Below are 17,251 nucleotides of genomic sequence, written 5' to 3' on the forward strand. Positions count from 1 at the left end.
CTTTTGGTGATAATTGGCCTAGAATGGACCGTCAAATCAATAGACTTAATAACAGAACATCTAATCTCTGCGAAGACTGTGTAATTATAAATAATACTTTACATAAAAATAAATAAATAGTAAGCTATACTTTAAAAATTATCCTATAAAATGTGTGATTAAACTCAGGCCCACTTGCACAGTATTCATATGCTGATAGTTCTATTTATTTGCGTCCATTCATTTACCATGCTGGTCATTCTTCATCCATTTGGTATTAACGAGGGTAAATGGCTCAGCTTTCATCAATTTCTGTGATTGCTAACCTGCCTAAAAGAAGCAGTGTTGGTTGGTGTTCAAATCTTCCACAAACCGAACAGCTATGGAGAAGAAATGAAGTAGGAAACCCAACTGGACAGAGGAACAGTGTTTGCTTCTGGATCAACTGGTCGATGAGAATAAAAGTGTTTAGAGACGTAGATTTGGCCCCAAGTCATCATCACTGCTGCATTGTTGCATTTGTGCATTTTTCCTGTTGCTAAATACCTCAGTGTTGTGATGACTTTCATTTCCGGTGATACTGTGATTGTAACAAGCTTGATTGTCATTCAGTGTTTGGAGAATATCTCTCCTTAACAGATCTCACCTTAGGAGCTCTCTTAAGAGCTAATATTCTTTAGGAGTACCTTTTATCTTTACTAGGAGCTACTCCTAACTTTGAGAGGAAATTCTTAGAAAACATCATGATTCTAAGAATTTTCTTAGAATTTGGCCACTAGGAGCAACTCTTAGTGCTAAAAATCTTTAGGAATACGGGCCCTGGTGTTCATTGCTTGCATTTGTCCATTTCTTCCAAAATGCCTAATTTTCCCTTCACTGCTTATGACACGTGTTATTTTCATGTTTATATATAATCGATTTATCGATGATGACTCAAAAAATGTGTTTATTCTCACTTGTTTAGTTTCTGCTTCTGCCATTCTCATATCTAATGGTCTGTCTGGGTGAATGCAGGACCCTCCAGTTCGGTGAGATGTCCCTGTCTTCAGATGGAGGCCAAAGATCCACCAAAGCCTCTATGGAGGCTAAAGGAGACCAGGGCCTGCTCAACCTCTTGACCAACGAAACTGTCTTCTATGTGGGAGGATACCCACCAAATTTCATCGTAAGTATTATATAAGTACAGGATTATTGAAATGTATATGAACCATTTTTCACCTTTACCTTCTGGTTGTGTCCACTTTCACAAATTTACAATAACTGGAAGCACTTGTGTGGGTATGCAGGGCCTTTGATGAGTATTGGTCTGAGTGTATACTTGATTCAAGGTCTGCACCGTTTACAGTGTTCATCCTCAAACATAGATGCATGCTTTGTAAAAGGTAAATGGCCTACCACTGCAGTTTCTGTTGCATATAAACCTGTAAATCTAAATAACTACAATTACACACATAGGCAATCAACACCTTGCATGATAATTAATGGTAGGATATAGTAATTAGGTCTACATAGAATCAGTCTGAACTAGTTGATAATGGTTTGTTAAAACACACACCTACAGACAATTTAGAATTGCAGTTGTAATGAACAGTAATATTTCACCCAGGTTATTATCTACAGTACACAATGTTTTATGTTAAGCAGCATCATTTTATTTTTATGTTTTTGTTTCTTTAGATGCCTGCCCCGCTTGCACTGCCTTACTTTAGAGGCTGCATCGAGCTAGGTACTCTGAACGAGGAGGTGCTCAGTCTGTACAACTTTGAAAAAACCTTCAGCCTAAACACCACAACGGATAAACCATGTGGCAGGTCAGCGCACACACTCTTGCCGTAGCATGTCTTTTTTTTCTTTCTTTACGTCTCAGTTTGTAATTGTGAAATTAGTGGTTGTAGCTTCCATTTTTCCCACTTTGTGATGCCTGATTGATGTGAAATTGTCTGACAGGTCAAAGCCCTCGCTCACTCAGAACTGGGTGAATGACGCATCGTACTTCGATGGCACCGGCTTTGCTGAGATCAGCCATAGTGACGAGATTAAAGCATTCATACGCTTTGAACAGGAAGTCAAACTGCTCTCGCACAACGGAATCCTGCTCCTGCTGCAAAATGCGGTAAAAGCCTCACTTGTTCTATAAATGACTTGTTACTTGATCACTGATTCATCATAATATCCCTGACATTCAGTGTAGTTCAGTTCTTTTAACTATCTAAAGATTCATGCTTCTACGTTGGCACTTCACTCTAGCTCTGCACCCTAATGTGCACCTGCCCAGGAATATATGGTCACAGCAGACTACAACAACTGCCTCCTATGTACCAGCTACTCAAATGTCTGTCCTTTGTTAGTTGCATTGATTTTAATAAAAGTAACTATTCAACATTTATTAGACTGACTTAGCAACTAAAAATGTGTCCTCTGCGGCACTGAATCAGTTGTAATGACACAGTTGGCCACTAGATGGCGCCTCTAATTCAGACGCCGCCTCGCACACGCTTCCACCGGGTCTTCTCCACCATGAAGAAGAGACGTTGAGCCGTGTAAGAGCGGAGGAGAGAGAAAACTTGATGGAGAAAATCGTGTGTGTGTGTGTTTCAGGTGAAATGGGAAAAAGATTATCTGTTCACAGAATTTAAAAGCAAACCTATGTGCTTAGTCTGCTTCTGCAATGAAAGATTTCAATTTAAGTTGCCGCTACAACACGGTGCACAAAGCTAAATACGAGAAGTAGTGTAGCGGACCTCAAATCAAAAGTACACAAACAACAGCGACTTTTTACCAGTGGCCACTGCTGATAGTGGTGAGGTAGAGTGGGTATACAGGGAAAATGTTGAACTCTGTCTTAGTGTAAAAATGCACAAATTAGTTCTTGCAATTAATGTTTGTCTGCTGTTCTGCAGCTTTCTGCCATCCTTGAGATGGATAGTGATTTGTATGTGTTATTTTCATGAACCCTTTGCACTGAAAAAGAAATAAATAAATAACAGTAAGCGGTGTGTCTCCACTTGTACTTAAAGCTGCCCACTTGTGGTCATATCAATCAGGACGCATGCTAATACCAGGTCTGAACATGGCCTGTAAATTTCAGGAATCATTAGTCAGTTTGAAAACATGTGTCTATATCCTACTGATATGGCTATAAATGTCTGGATGTCATTGTTACTGTATAAACTCCACAGCTGATTTTTCTCCTTGTCTCTCCACCCTTAGAGTCAGTTCCTGTGTCTGGCAGTGCGTAACGGCAAAGCCACGGTTTTCTATGATTTCTCTGGTTCTCTGAAGGAGCTTGAGCCTCTAGAGAACGTGGCGTCGCTCCTAAAGATCAGTGATGGCGAAGCCAGATCTGTGAGTCCCTCGGGTCTTTCCGACTTTAATCATCGTTTCATTGTCATTTTCCACTTAAACTTGTCTGGATGTCACCTGTTTTCAATAATGGTGTTTTCATTTAGCGAATAAATTGGTAAACCAACGCTTACCCTCCATGTTAGAAATGTATTTATTTCCCTCCTACAGCAAATCTTCTACCTTTATAACAGACTATTATACAATATTTAGATATAGTTTGTGCCATGCTTTTTCACAACTCATTGTGCAATATATACACTAGTTAACCACTTCATTAGGTGTACTAGTGGAAACAGCTGCATTCTAATATAACAGTCCTCCACTAGATCCTCCTTCATGATGGCTATAATGTTCAGTTTATGTTGGAACCATGTAAGAAAGGTGGTGATTCAACTGTATGATCATTTGAGAATGGAGGATGTAGTATGTGGTGCTGCTAAACACAAACATGTTCGTTATTTAGCCTAGCCCAATGAGTAAAATAGGGTTGTCAAAGTGATAAAAACATCTCTAACTCTCTGTTGTTAATGCGGAATACGATAACCTCCATGAAGTTAAAATTTAGTGCTAAACTATTATATTAGAATGTCTTTGTTTTAGTGTAATGAAGTGGCCAGCAAGTGTATATATTTTCCTGAACAGATACTTCTTTCTGTATACATCCCTGTTGATGTTGATCTTTTCATCGCTGTTAATCTCTCTACAAATCCCTTGTATGTGTGTGTAGACATAGTCAAAAAAGAAAATAAGATTTTTCTGATTATTCATGCTTTAGAAATACAAATGATTCATGATGTCCTTCTGATTCTGCAGCTCGACATTTTGATCCTGAAAGGGAACAAACTTGTGGTTAGGAACCTCCGCCAGTCCATCTTCACCCACCAGTTCGACGAGCCCATCCCTCAGTTCAGCAGAACCTACTACTTAGGGGGAGTACCAAATCACAAAATGCCTGAGAGGTGAGTTGAACACATCGTTTTCTAAGCATTGCCTCATCCTACCTCTACCTCTCAGTTTCTAAAACGTGTTTTTGAAATATTTTTTTTATTATTATTATCTTTTGTTGGCAGAAAAAATACACGTGTATCAGTAAGGATTATTCTTATTCTTTGGTAATACGCAGTGCAGGACTTTAACCTATAGATGGACTTTTCTAAGTTACGCTTTGTCCTTTTGAAACTCAAGTTTGCAGGTTGCAGGATTTTTTTTACAAACATATGTGCAGGTCTAAAACGGTTTACAGGAAATCAAACTGATGCACCAGGAAAATAGTGACAAATATGAAACTCATTGTACACATTGTAGTTATGTAGTTGGAATGACTCAAACATAGGGTTAAATTTACAGTGATTTCAAATTTCCTTCAGACTTTGAAAACATTATGCAAGCCTTGACAACTGTTTCAGAGTTCCAAATTAGGGCACGACATGAGTTACGGTCAACAATGACTCTTTGTCGAGTGAAACATGATCTTTTGGTCCAGTGTTTTCATTCCATGATACTTTCACTTCGCTCTGCTCTCATTATCTATTTTCCCACACATCTTCTCTTCTGATAAACCTTCTCTAAAGTAAAAGCTGACACCAGCCAGTAGACCAGAGTTAGCCACAAGCTGCTGACAAACTTGAAATCTAAAAATGTAAAGCTAGGAATTAGTGGACACCATACCAAAAAAAGAGAAGGACAATTAGATTAATTTTGTGGGCACATAAGAGAAATAACTGACAATAATGACAATGTATGCAGCTTTGAAATTAGATATGTGTTATATTCATTTGTGCCTAATCAGGCGATGTTTTACTGCAAGTTGTGTGAGGAGTTGTTTTTCAGTCTGTCAGGTGGGTTGATTCTGTCTTTTTCCTCTCCTCAGCTTGAAGGCTGTGTTTCCCAAGCAGGGCTCTGTGAAGGGCTGTTTCAGGAATGTCAAGGCAGAAGGCTCTCACATTGACCTGAAGAGGATGAACAGCTCTGGAGTCAGTTTCGGCTGTGACAGTGACTTGTTGGTAAGAGGAGATGATTTATTGTTCAACCTGTGAAAAAAGGGAGTAACTTCATTTTTTTATGTTTTTAAAATGGGATATTAGGAAGAACCATACACTGTATATAGATGGACAACAGAACTGCCCCTTTAAAAGTGAAGCCAAAGCAAGTAGAGCTCCCCCTGGTGGCTGGCTGCAGTATAGGTCATGAGCTCCACTCCCTCCATGTTAGGGGATGGGAATGGGCCAAACTTAAACACTAAAATACAAATACATTTTTTTCAAGGATGGTTTCTGTCATTATAGGTAGATAATATAATGCTGATGCTTGTTCAAGTGTCCATTTATTTCTCTGAGATAAAATAATGTAATCATTGATAATTCGTATCTCTAATGTGAAAGATGTGTATCCAGATAAGCTTTATCCTGTCAATAATTAGTTGAGGTTGAGGAAGCACAACACAGAATTGCAAGTCTGAGGCAAGGCCTACACTTGTCCATCAGACCTACTCTTCTATTTATGGTCATTAGGCTATGTTAAAGGAGCTGTCATGTGATGTTATTTAATAATAATGTTTGTTAAGCATAGAATGCATACTACTTTAGAGTGCAAATGATGGACGTGACAGGAGTAGTGGAAGACGGCGTGAAACAACAAAGTGTCCCCAGGATGTGGAGAGATTTGGATATTTGTGATGTTTAGAGAAAATAAATCCTTGACCTGTTCTTTGTGTGTGTGCAGGTGGCTCGTGAGGGACATTTCACAGGTCAGAGTTACCTGTACTTTAATCTGACAAACGTGCCCAGGCTCAGGGAAAACTTCTACACCAGCTTCAGCTTCAGAACCGACAAGACTGAGGGACTCATGTTCTACCACCTTGATCAGGTCAGAATAAAGTTAATAATAGTTTCCTATTGTTTCCTATTGCTGTGACCAGCAGCTTTCTTTCTCTTTTTTTCTTCCTATTTGATACATTTCAGATGTGTTCTTCATTATATTTTCCTCCATCCTGCATTGGACTCGTAGATGTTCTGTTATGTAATGTCTTACAAACACTCTTTGTAATCCGTCATGGCTGCAGGGCGATGTCTGTCAGGTATTTTTGCAAGGCGGCCATGTCGTGGTGAGAGCCGGCAGCAGTGAGATCAGGACTCAGAAAACGTACAACGACGACAACAGTCACTACGTCACATTTTACAACAATGAGTCAGGGTACGGAGTCTGCTTTCAAGTCATCGCAATGCCAAGAGAGGAGCCGGTGTGCAGCTTCCAAACTGTCTGCTGACTGTCTGGCTGCTCTTTTATCAGGATACGTTTGTACATGGACGACATGCTGGAGAAAGACAAGGGTGGTAGCACCCGGCAGGACAGCAGCTCAGCCAGTGTGACAACCTCAGCTGGAACCACCACCTACCTGGGAGGAACGCCCAACCAAAGTCTCGCCAACCTTACCGGATGTATCAGCAATGTTTTTATTAAGAGGTAAGATCATGTGTTTTTTTGGTTAACTGTACATTTCATTGCTACTGAATCCCAGCTGATAAGCAGCCGTGAGGGGTCTGACTAGTGCCAGCGGTGACACATCGGAAAAACTATAGTCACAATTCGCCAACAACAAACAGCCAAGTGTGGGCTTGGGTGTCACGGCCCTTAGAGTTCAGATGCTTTCCATACAGTCTATGAACAAACAAAGAGATGCAGCAGCTACAACAAGCACACCTTTTCTTTTGTTTTGATAGAAACTTTACATCTAGATCTTTAAAACATCTGGACAGTAACCCCGTTCTCAGTGCTACTGAGCTGAAACACAAAACCATTTCAGCAATCCAGACATACATGCTAGCTCATAGCCTTTGTTTTCAGATGTGTATATGATTCTTGTCTCCAGGAAAACAGGTATCCAGACGGTTTTGAACCTGGTGAAAGCTAAAGAAAACGCAAACGTTCCTATGGACTGTCCTGCTGCTAAAAAACCTCAGCAGATCGTTGCCTCCCCGCCTAAACACAGTAAACCTAAGGTACGCACACGCATAGAGTTTGCCTTTTCCAAACCATAACAACAAAGCCATGGATGTGCCCGAGGACAAGGTTAACGTCAGCTCCATCTCTCCATTCCAGGGGAAGCACAAGAAGCTGCCAAAAACTCACAGTCGGAACACCAGAGGGTCGTGTCAGGGGGAGCTGTCGGACCACGAGAGCGGAGCGACTCACTTCAGCGGCTCCACGCACAGCTATCAGAGATACGACGCCCTGCCCAGCTTCGTCAGCTCAATGTGAGTGGGAACGCTAACTGTCAATGATAGATTTGCCTCTGGAATTAGTAGAGACCAAACTAGAGCTAACAGCTGAGCACACACTGGACTCTGGATCACATGTCTTGGCCCAAAGAGTGAATGTGTACAGCTAATCAAATCTCCCCCTACAGGCCTCACATCTCCGTGGCACTAAAAATCAACTCCTCTGAGGGCTTGGTGCTGTACGCAGCCGGCGGGCAGCGCGGTGGGGCCGTGATGTCGCTCAGCGTCTCGGACGGCCACCTGCTGCTTTTGTTAGACGGAGGGAAGAGGAAGGCTAGCCTGCGGAGCCGCAAGAGATACAACGACGACCACTGGCACACGGTGAGGTCACATGATGAGAAATTAAGGTTGTGAACTGAATATTGTCACTCAGTGAGCATTAAACATTTGCATATTATATTTTTAATTTATGCATTCTTCATCTGTATGTATTTTAAGTATTAGAGCTATGAAAGAGTGACTAAGGCTGAGTAAAATTAGAAAATTATTAACATCATTAATGTAATTAAGTTCACAAGTTAATGCCTTAGGGAAGACCATTACTGGAGCAGTCACAACAAAATATAAACCGCCTTTTCAAGTATCTTAATAACCAACAAATACTCCCGCTTATATGTTGACGCCAGCCACACATCTTCAGACAGAATTGAAACTATCTTTGTTGCACGAGATATTCATCCTGTAATCTAACCGGCTCTGCCTCGTTCTTCATGCCGCTGCAGGTCTTCATAAAGCGTGAAGGGGAGAAGATCATGCTGGTAGTGGATGGTATCGGGGCTCAGTCTAAGAAAATGCCTGGAGGAGACAGGACTCGTCTCGTCGGGCCTTTATATGTGGGAGGAGTCCCGCCCTCGCTGACGGTAAACATCCAGACTCTGTTTCCAGACTTAAAAGTAGAAGGAATTTAAAAAAAAATAAATAAATAGCAGATGAGCACCTTCATTACACATCTTTTCTAGCTGTGTGGTAACTGTTTGTGTGTTATATCCTTCAGGTCCCGGGCTCTGGTGGATTCATCGGTTGTGTCAGGGACCTGACGCTGAATGAAGCCCCTGCAGGAAGCCCCTCTCACAGCCAGGGGACAATGCCCTGCTTCCAGAACCATCTGCAGCCCGGAGCCTACTTCTCTGGGCAAGGAGGACACGTCGCAATAGGTACTTATCATCTTATTCTATCATTTATCTCACTTGTTAAAGTTGTCTATCTGTCTGTCCATCTGTTTGCGCCCTGCTGAGTTGTCTCTCACCATTCCTGCAGATGAGTCTTTGATTCTGGGTCGGGATATTGAAATCCAGTTGGAGGTTCGACCAGTGTCAGACTCTGGGCTGCTGCTGCATGCTGGGACGTCACCTGACCAACATCTGACCTTGGTGCTCAACCAGGGAGAGGTGAGACTACCACAGTGATTCTCTCTTCTTCTCCTCCTCTCCTCCCTTCTCTTCTGTCCCTATTTTTATTTTGGTCTCTCTACATGGCCGGCCTTGAGCAGCTGGGTTCTGCTCAAGGTTTCTTCCTTTTAAGTGGTACTGTGAAGCCTCTGACAAAAAACAAAAATAAACCAGAATATCATGTTTGCAGGTGACTGTTTCAGTCAACACTGGCAAAGGTGAATTCTCTACCTCCTTCACTCCTGAAGAACCTCTGTGCGACGGACGCTGGCACACGATCACAGGTGAGCTTGCGCCAGCGAGGTGCCCCCTGCGCTCGTCGCGGTTTTATCGTCTCGCTGTAACGCTGAAATGTCTTCCGCAGTGGTGAAGAAAAACAACATCCTGCAGCTCAACGTGGACGGAGCCAGCGAGCACAGCGTCGGCCCCAAACAGAGCCGCTCTGCAGGGGCCAGAGAGACTGTTTACCTTGGAGGCGCACCCGGTGAGTACATGCAACACTGACACACACGCAAACGCCTTTTTATTTGTACAGTCCTGCAAACACTATCTCTTTCCTCCTGTAGAGCTTCTTTATGAAGAATGTCAGACTCACTATTCATCCATATAATGGTTTCAATTTTATCATAAAACTGTGAATTTTTTTGATTAATCAGTAAATCATTCAGTCTCTAAAGCTTCAGTGATCAAGGAGAAGTTTTATAGTTCTTAAAAAACGTGCAACATATAATTTGTTTAGTCACCTACGTGGATGATTTAACCTTCCGTCGATCAATCACTTGCTTCAGGACGTATCATCGTGAAAATCATGAAAATATTAGAACTCTTAGGTTTGTTTCTCCTGACGTTGCCTTAGATTGTTGCTCAGTGCAACTACAGTACACTTCTCTACCAGACAACTTTGGCTTCAACAGTCAGAGCTGTCTGATGTCTGCTGTTAATCCTCTTCTTTAAAAATCCTTAACCCAATGTCATTCCAGTAGAAGCTATTGGAACAGATTCTACTGTAAGACACCACACCACCCACCACAGTACCTTCTAGTGAGGTACTACAGTGGATGGCTTGTGATCCAGAATGAACAGAGAAAACATTAAAAAGATATACACAGATCTCCTGATGAAGAAGGAAATTAAAGGATTTCAGAAAATACCAATGTGGCACCAACAACTGAGACATTACCCAGGACGAGCAATGAGAAGGAGGAGTTTTGAAGGGATGGGGCATTCATGGAGTATTCATATGTTTACTTCAGATCTAGAAAGAAAGTTCCTTTTGATAATTATACACAGAGGTGGAAGAGTTGAAGGAAAATGAAGCATCATACTTTAGAGAAAGAAACATTATGTTACTGGTGGAGGAATGGCAGCAGTGGAAAGCAACGTACTCTTTATAATCAAGAGAATATGGATGGAAAAAAAACAAGATATTTCATAACACCAGCACAGAATAGAAATACAAGATGTTGGAGAAAATGTGGAACAGATCAATCAGACTTACACCGATCAGCCACAACATTAAAACCACTGACTGGAGAAGTAAATAACATTGACCATCTTGTGACAATCCAATGTTCTGCTGGGAAACTTTTTGGACCTGGCATTCGTGTGGATGTTACTTAGACATGTAGCACCCACGTAGACCAGACCAGGCACCCCCACCCCATAGCAATGACACTCCTTGATGGCAGCAGCCATCCCCAGCAGCATCCTCATAGGACACCATAGGACACCCTCAGAAGGCCCATGTCCATTCTGTGATGACCTACTTACAGTATTAGGGAGGTGGTTTTAATGTTGTGGCTTAGCAGTGTATGTGTCACTTCCTGGCAAAGAAGCCATTACTGGACTGAAGTAACAAAGAATGTACCATTTACATTATTATGCAGATTAGAAATGGACAAATTCAATAGATTCTGGAAAACTTAAGTTTATATAATGCAAATTAGTTTAGATTACATAATATTGAGTGTGATGCTTGTTGAGTAGCCTGGTTTGATGCCAGAGTTTGAGCTGTTTAGGTCAAAGTTTTCTTAATTTTTTTTTTTTTTTTTTTGGTATGTTTTTGTTTTCTATTTTTTTTTTTTATCCTTAAATTCAGTATTACTACAAATTAAAAGCTATTATTAACTCATTCTTCTCTTCCAAGTTACCTACAGCTCCTTACAAGGTAATCAATGGTACCATGTTGTTCCTCTGTCTGTCCACCAGGTGGTGTCAGAGTTCCGGGTCTACCTGCCAGCTTGCCTGCCTTCCAAGGCTGCGTCCGCCTAGCGACCATCAACCACAGACCTGCCATGTTGTCCAAGCCTCTGGCCGTGCACGGAGCAGTGGGGACCCAGGGCTGCCCACACATGTAGACCCTACACACACAGTCTTACCCTCACATTCCCCAACTACAAAATACTGGTGGTGGGCGTCATGTTACTGTAGCTAATTTAAAATATCTATATTAATATTTATTTTCTTCATTCAGAAAAAAAATGTATATTTTATATTTTCACCACAATATCCCTGTTTTTTTTTTTGTGCTACAGGGTGCTACAGCAGCGATGCACTGATACAAGGTGTTAAATATCACCTCTATAATGAAAAACACCAATCACTTCTAAAATGTGTAGTATATTGTAAATAAAGGCAGAACGGCTTGATTTCTCTAGGTTGTTTTCAGATAAATCCCTGAATATTTTGACTTTAACCGCTGTGTATTGTGTATCTCCAGCAGAGAATGTTAAGTAGGCCTACTGAGTCGGTACACTGTGAACACTGTGATACTAGAGAAACGTCCTCAGGCAGCACAGGCAGGTGACGGTACCTGTGACGGAGACAGGACTGGACTTGTGGGGATACCAATCAGTTTTGGGGATTGGGGTATTTAAATGGAAATGTAAAGGAAAAGACAGATAGTCATTTAATATTCTTTAGAAAATGTTGATATTTTGCAGACATTTTCTATCAACATATGTGATGATGTTGCATTCAGGTGATACTAGAGCTATTGGAATTGGCAGATTCGGAATGAAAACTCCTATTAATCTGACCTGGGAGACAAGGAGACTCGATCTGTCATTCAGGCTAATTAAATCCAAATTAATTGATCAGATCAAGTCTGATCTTAAGCCGTATAGTCCTTCTGTCCCATAAGACATGAATGCAGCATAACCATTCCATCTAGTCTTGTCCGAGTCACAGGCAGCATCTCCCGTCTTTATTCCGTCATAAATGTAAACATGTACCAAACGAGTGAACTTGTATGTAATATAACCACTTTTACAAATATTTCAAAGTGAATAAGCTGTATCCCTTCCCACTCCCTGCCCTTGTGTTGTAAATGTATGTTTAAATAAAGTTTTTTTTCATATAAACTGTAGACTTTGGTGTTTATTACCTTATCTGCAAAAGACAAGAAGCTTTGATTGAAGTAATATATTTTTTTATTATGAATTTCAAGAGTAAATCAAAAAGGTTTGTCCCAAACAGAAACCTCTAGCTGTTCACAGCTCTGCTAACCCTGCGCTGTCTGTCCTGAGTGGGAGCAGAGTTGCCTTTGGTATAGAAAAGTGTAAGACAACATTGAAGATAAGGAGGTAATGGGAAAAAAAGATAAAGAATTTCTCAAAAGGCATAGCAAATTGAGCCTTAATCCAGACTCATGTCCTCATCGTCCTCTTTCTTCTCTTTAGAGTCCTTACTGCCCTGCATGGCTCGGGCAAACGCCTCAACATCTGAAAAGGAGGAAAAAAAATACACACTGATTAAACAGAAAGGATGTGGAAGAAATAAAGAGATCTCCGTTAATGAGGCTGTGACAGTCAGACAAAGCAGGTATCTTCTCAAGACCGTTTAAATATTAATTTCAGCGGAACTGAACATTTCATCAAGTGTGAACCTATCCTTTAACCGTTATTCCTGATCTACCAGACAAAGAGGAAATGTTTTTTTGAGGAAACCTTATTCCTTCTCCATCAACCTACTTTCTGACAAGTGATTCATGTGGCCACTAGCTCTTCTTGACGTCTCTTTATTTATACTGAATCATTGTACTGTATTTGAGACACGTAAAACAAACAGTAATACGCAAAATGAAGTAAAGGGTTCTTAGTGCCACAAAAGATATGTTTGTCTCACCTCCTTTGTTTGCGGCGTCCACAGCTTCAGCCGGCAGACCAAACTGACTCATGAGAGGGCCGAGCTGGCCGGAGGCCAAGGCACTGCTGAACATGCTCATAGACTAAAGAGAGGAGAGGTTACAGTCAATGACGCTCCATCAATCAGTATGTAAGAAGCTGAAGTTGTACTGATGTCTTTATTTTCTTCATTCCTCCTACCTGCTGGAACTGAGGTGAGTTGAGAGTGCTCTGGATCTCCTCAGCACTCTGTGGTAAACTCTCTCCACTGGGGAGGAAGGGCAGGAGCCTCTGCTGGACCTCAGCATTACTCAGAATCGGAGCCATCATCTCTGGGGTGCAAACACTTGCTAGATCCACTGTACAACGAGAGGAGGGGGGATGTAAGTAAATGTGTTGGAATAGTTGTGGGTTTACTCTCTTCTCACTTCAACACTACTATCCTCATCTGTCACTCACCCGCAGATCCCTGAGCAGCCGTTGCTGGAACATTCATGGTGGCGAGGATGCTCTGAAGGTCACTGAGCTGGATGGGCTGGTGGGGGGGAGGGCTTCCAACAGAGGCTGGGACCACCGGTGTCTGCGCTGAGGCTGCAACAGAAACCAGCGTGTATTAGACACTGCTTTAGAAATTCCAAGCATAATTTAACTTAAATTGACAGGGTAACAAAAATGATAAAATTCACTCCAGACATTCAGTTCATCCGTCCTGTACCCACAGTTAACCTGGTTGCAGCCTCCGTTGGAAGGATTTGCCGCCTTTCTTTGTGTTTGGATGGTAAAGTTTTTGTTCCAGACATTTTATAGACCAAATGATCAATCAGTAAGCTATCTCTGCATTAATCACTTTAAAATAATTGTTGCAGCCCTGTTTTGTATCACATTTTGTGAGCTGCCTCATTATGTATGTTCTATGAAGTTCACATACAGCTGATTACCATGAAGGCATTAACAGTGGACTGTTAATTTGTGACTACAAATCATGACACAGCAGAGCACATACCTGGTGTGGAGGGAGCAACACCGGTGGTGGAAGAAGCTGGGGCAGCAGGAGCTGCAGGGGTGGTGGGGGCCTGAGAGGAGCTCAGTCTGGGGGCCGCACCTGATGAAGGAGTGGCTGCTGCTGACTGACTACGAGAGCTGGAAAGGAAACGGAAGACAAAGGTAAATTAACAGACAAGAAAAGCATCCTGATTTCAGCAGTAATTAATTATTTTTGCTGCATTCTACAAAAGGCTGTAATGACAGCGGTGGTGTGAACTGTGTGGTCAGTCTCACCTGGATGAGGAGCTGCTGGTGGCTGGTCCTCCACTGCCCAGAAGGTTAGCAAGTCCTGGACCGGCTAGAGCTCCCAAGCCTGCTTAGACAAACGCAAATAAATCAAAAAAGGCCCAACTGATCTCTGATTAACTAAGCAAGTGTCCAGGTGTCTAGTTTATCAAATCAAATAAATGTGAACGAATTCAAACTATAAGCCGTGTATGCGAGATGATCTGCAGAAGTTAGAAGAAATCTCAGAAGCTAATCACCTAGTCCGCCGAGTCCTGTTGGTCCAATGAGCTGCATAAGCTGGTTGTGACTCATATTCCCCAGAAGGTTCTGCAGGCCTCCCTCTCCTCCGAGAGCGGACAGTTCGTGGCCACTGCCACCTCCGCTGCCAGGTGCTCCAGGAATGGGAGGGTTGTTGAGGTACTCGTTCACCTTACGGCAGTACTCCTCATCCTTCTCTGTTTTTGGCTCCTGATGGAAAAGGGGCAAAAATTCTCTGTTGATTTCTAGGTGATGACGCAAGACAGGCTTTACAACACCAAAAGGGTCAAATAAAAATACAGGCATTACAAATACTTCAAATGAAATGGGTAAATAAAATAAATACTTCCATTAAGTGGAACTCTATTGATCACTCTTATTGGCTCCCACTTCAGTTTCCCTCTATTAAACATCCATCTGCTTAGACATAAATGGATACAGATGTCCCCACTTCCACATCTCTTGTTCTTCCTCATTTAAAAAGAAAATCATGCACATTTCTTTCTCACCTGCATCCAGAAGAACAGCCTCTTGGATCCAGCCTTGAATTTCAGCACATAGACACGTCCAGTGGTGCACTGGTTCACCCTCTTGAATTCACAGTCATCAGGAAAGATTATCAGGTCCTGGACATAAAAAAAAAATTAAAAAAAAAACACAAGACATTCAGCAGGGATGGAGAGAAGACAGGGGTTGCTGTGACACAGCAAATCATCATCACCCAATCACCAAAAGGGAAAACCGAGGCAATAACATCACTGCAGCACTGAAATGGCACGGCCACCTTGCCAGCTTTAGGGAAGGCCAGCTAAATTAGGATTCAGAGTGTCAGCATTGGTTATGAGAAAACTGCTCTTGTGAGCAAATACAGAAAAAACTGAGTTGACAGTCCATTTTGTCCCCACTGCAGGAGTGTGGCATCTGCCCTCAATTTCTTTGTATTGGTGGAGTGTACTTGTCTAAAGATAGTAACAACTGAGTTTTTAACAAAGTGCAATGAGGCCAGCAAACTTTGTTAATGCGTTCCATTAAAGACTGAAGAATAGCTTAAATGTTTTCTAATCCAACTACGATGATCTCCATTGTTAAACTGGTTAATAAGTTGGTAAATTCTTCTCAGACACAGAAAATTCAAATACAAGATAATCTTTTTATTTATCCCACAGTGGGGAAATGGTCAGCTTTAAGAAGTTTCACAGGTTTCTTCCAAGTTTATGCTTTAGTTTTAATTTAGCAAACCCCTACTGCTGATCAAGACAGAAAACATTACATCGAAAGTGGGTAGTTGAGCGTCACTCACATCATCGACATTCCCTGTTGTCCTGTCCTTCCAGCAGAAGTGAATTAGGGAATCATCGGACTGCTGGATGTACACCGTCCCCTTGCGTTTGTCTGGAGTGACAGTGTTCCCCTTCAAGGTCATTTTACCGGCACGAAACTCCACCAAGTACTTGCTGGAGCTTCCCCTGGACCCACTGACCAAGCTTGGAAAGAGAGCGCCTGACGACATCTTTAGAGCTCTTTAACCGTCCCAGACACTGATGGAAAATGGGAAGGTGTCAGCTTTACAAGATCAGTTAAGAAGTTTACTGTGGCATAACAATTATTTAGGCAACAAACCAGCAGGAACATTAGTTGGAATATTTTAATTCTGATAAAAGCTTTTCTTGTGTACCAATTAGAAGGATGCAAATACACATCATACTTTCTACAGAGCCACTTATAAATTACATTTCAATCTAAGGGCTTAATAATATCAAACATTAAATACAACTGAACACAAACAACTATCATCTGTTTCCTCTGTACAAAGGATGACATAAATATATTTGACCAAATAATCCTATTAAATAAATTGAATTAAATGTTGATTTTCCATTTAAGCCCTTTGATCTGTCCAGTTCATACCGTGTTTCACCCTTTGCAATGACTTCAACTAATTGAATAAGTAACTTTTCGTCATAAGAACACCGATGAACTCTAATTAATAGCTTTGCATAAAATGCTACCAAGAGCAATCCCCAAAAAGTGAAACTAACGTTTCAATCTAAAGCAGTCAAACTCAAGGTTGCCGGCGAGTCAAATACCGAACAGTAAGCTAGCTTTACGTGGCTTGTTTTTTTCGGTAATCGTTGCTTTTTCGCATAGCATTAATACTACAAGCTGGTAGCTGTCCACCAGTTTGTCCTTTATGTTTGCTAGAAAAAAAATGAAGGACTGTGCGGCTGATAGTTTGTGCCACACAGACTTTTCAAAGCATATCTAACAAAACTAGCAGTTAGCCAGCCAGCTAGTTAGCCATGAGTTCTGCCTGTGTCATGCTGGTTGTCAATGCTAACGTTAGCCCATGACACGGCTAAACCGATAAACCACCGAGGCCAAATACTTTCTTTATCTTTAAAGTAATTCAAAATTTCGAAATAGCAATAAACTCCAAGTCTGGTGTCTTTTTGAGATTCTTTAAGTGAAAATGAAATTTCAAAATAACTTCTGTTCAAATACCTGAAGTTATGTTCACTGAAAGAACCAACAAGTTTTTCTTCCTAGCGTCGCCTGCTAGTAACGTAGAGTGTTGATTTTCTGTTGTGTCGTGAACGCGCCTGCTGTA

General features: G+C 41.6%; 2 protein-coding genes across 3 annotated transcripts in view; one reads left to right on the forward strand and one right to left on the reverse strand.

Annotated features, from left to right (window-relative positions):
- lama5 (laminin, alpha 5) overlaps positions 1 to 12,295 on the forward strand; it is a 91,639-nt gene extending 79,344 nt beyond the window's left edge. For both annotated transcript variants that reach the window (XM_084552539.1, XM_084552540.1), the window contains 18 exons: positions 994 to 1,144; positions 1,657 to 1,790; positions 1,927 to 2,092; positions 3,190 to 3,324; positions 4,138 to 4,283; positions 5,195 to 5,327; positions 6,046 to 6,189; positions 6,386 to 6,516; positions 6,613 to 6,786; positions 7,193 to 7,322; positions 7,423 to 7,577; positions 7,730 to 7,922; positions 8,324 to 8,461; positions 8,596 to 8,755; positions 8,859 to 8,989; positions 9,180 to 9,273; positions 9,354 to 9,473; positions 11,198 to 12,295. In XM_084552539.1, coding sequence (XP_084408665.1) covers positions 994 to 1,144; positions 1,657 to 1,790; positions 1,927 to 2,092; positions 3,190 to 3,324; positions 4,138 to 4,283; positions 5,195 to 5,327; positions 6,046 to 6,189; positions 6,386 to 6,516; positions 6,613 to 6,786; positions 7,193 to 7,322; positions 7,423 to 7,577; positions 7,730 to 7,922; positions 8,324 to 8,461; positions 8,596 to 8,755; positions 8,859 to 8,989; positions 9,180 to 9,273; positions 9,354 to 9,473; positions 11,198 to 11,346 — 2,584 coding nt within the window. In that variant the 3' untranslated portion in view covers positions 11,347 to 12,295. The remainder of the gene's footprint in view (positions 1 to 993; positions 1,145 to 1,656; positions 1,791 to 1,926; positions 2,093 to 3,189; positions 3,325 to 4,137; positions 4,284 to 5,194; positions 5,328 to 6,045; positions 6,190 to 6,385; positions 6,517 to 6,612; positions 6,787 to 7,192; positions 7,323 to 7,422; positions 7,578 to 7,729; positions 7,923 to 8,323; positions 8,462 to 8,595; positions 8,756 to 8,858; positions 8,990 to 9,179; positions 9,274 to 9,353; positions 9,474 to 11,197) is intronic.
- A 120-nt stretch (positions 12,296 to 12,415) lies between these two features.
- On the reverse strand, positions 12,416 to 17,248 carry adrm1 (ADRM1 26S proteasome ubiquitin receptor). The gene is made up of 10 exons (XM_084552541.1): positions 17,146 to 17,248; positions 15,944 to 16,181; positions 15,153 to 15,269; positions 14,643 to 14,853; positions 14,392 to 14,470; positions 14,117 to 14,253; positions 13,573 to 13,704; positions 13,315 to 13,472; positions 13,115 to 13,217; positions 12,416 to 12,711 (listed from the first exon to the last, which is right to left on the reverse strand). The coding sequence occupies exons 2-10, from the start codon at positions 16,151 to 16,153 to the stop codon at positions 12,626 to 12,628; spliced, it is 1,233 nt and encodes a 410-aa protein (XP_084408667.1). The 5' UTR covers positions 16,154 to 16,181; positions 17,146 to 17,248; the 3' UTR covers positions 12,416 to 12,625.
- Positions 17,249 to 17,251: the final 3 nt, after the last annotated feature.

The sequence above is a fragment of the Chelon labrosus genome (genome assembly GCF_963514085.1).
Source record: "Chelon labrosus genome assembly, chromosome: 10".
Taxonomy (NCBI): domain Eukaryota; kingdom Metazoa; phylum Chordata; class Actinopteri; order Mugiliformes; family Mugilidae; genus Chelon; species Chelon labrosus.

Coding starts and splice junctions, on each gene's coding strand:
- adrm1 (XM_084552541.1), bottom strand. CDS start 16,153: ATGTCGTCAGGCGCTCTCTTTCCAAGCTTGGTCAGTGGGTCCAGGGGA. Junction 14,254..14,391: donor ACCAGCAGCTCCTCATCCAG/GTGAGACTGACC, acceptor TTTCCTTTCCAG/CTCTCGTAGTCAGTCAGCAG. Junction 13,705..14,116: donor TGTTGCTCCCTCCACACCAG/GTATGTGCTCTG, acceptor TTTCTGTTGCAG/CCTCAGCGCAGACACCGGTG.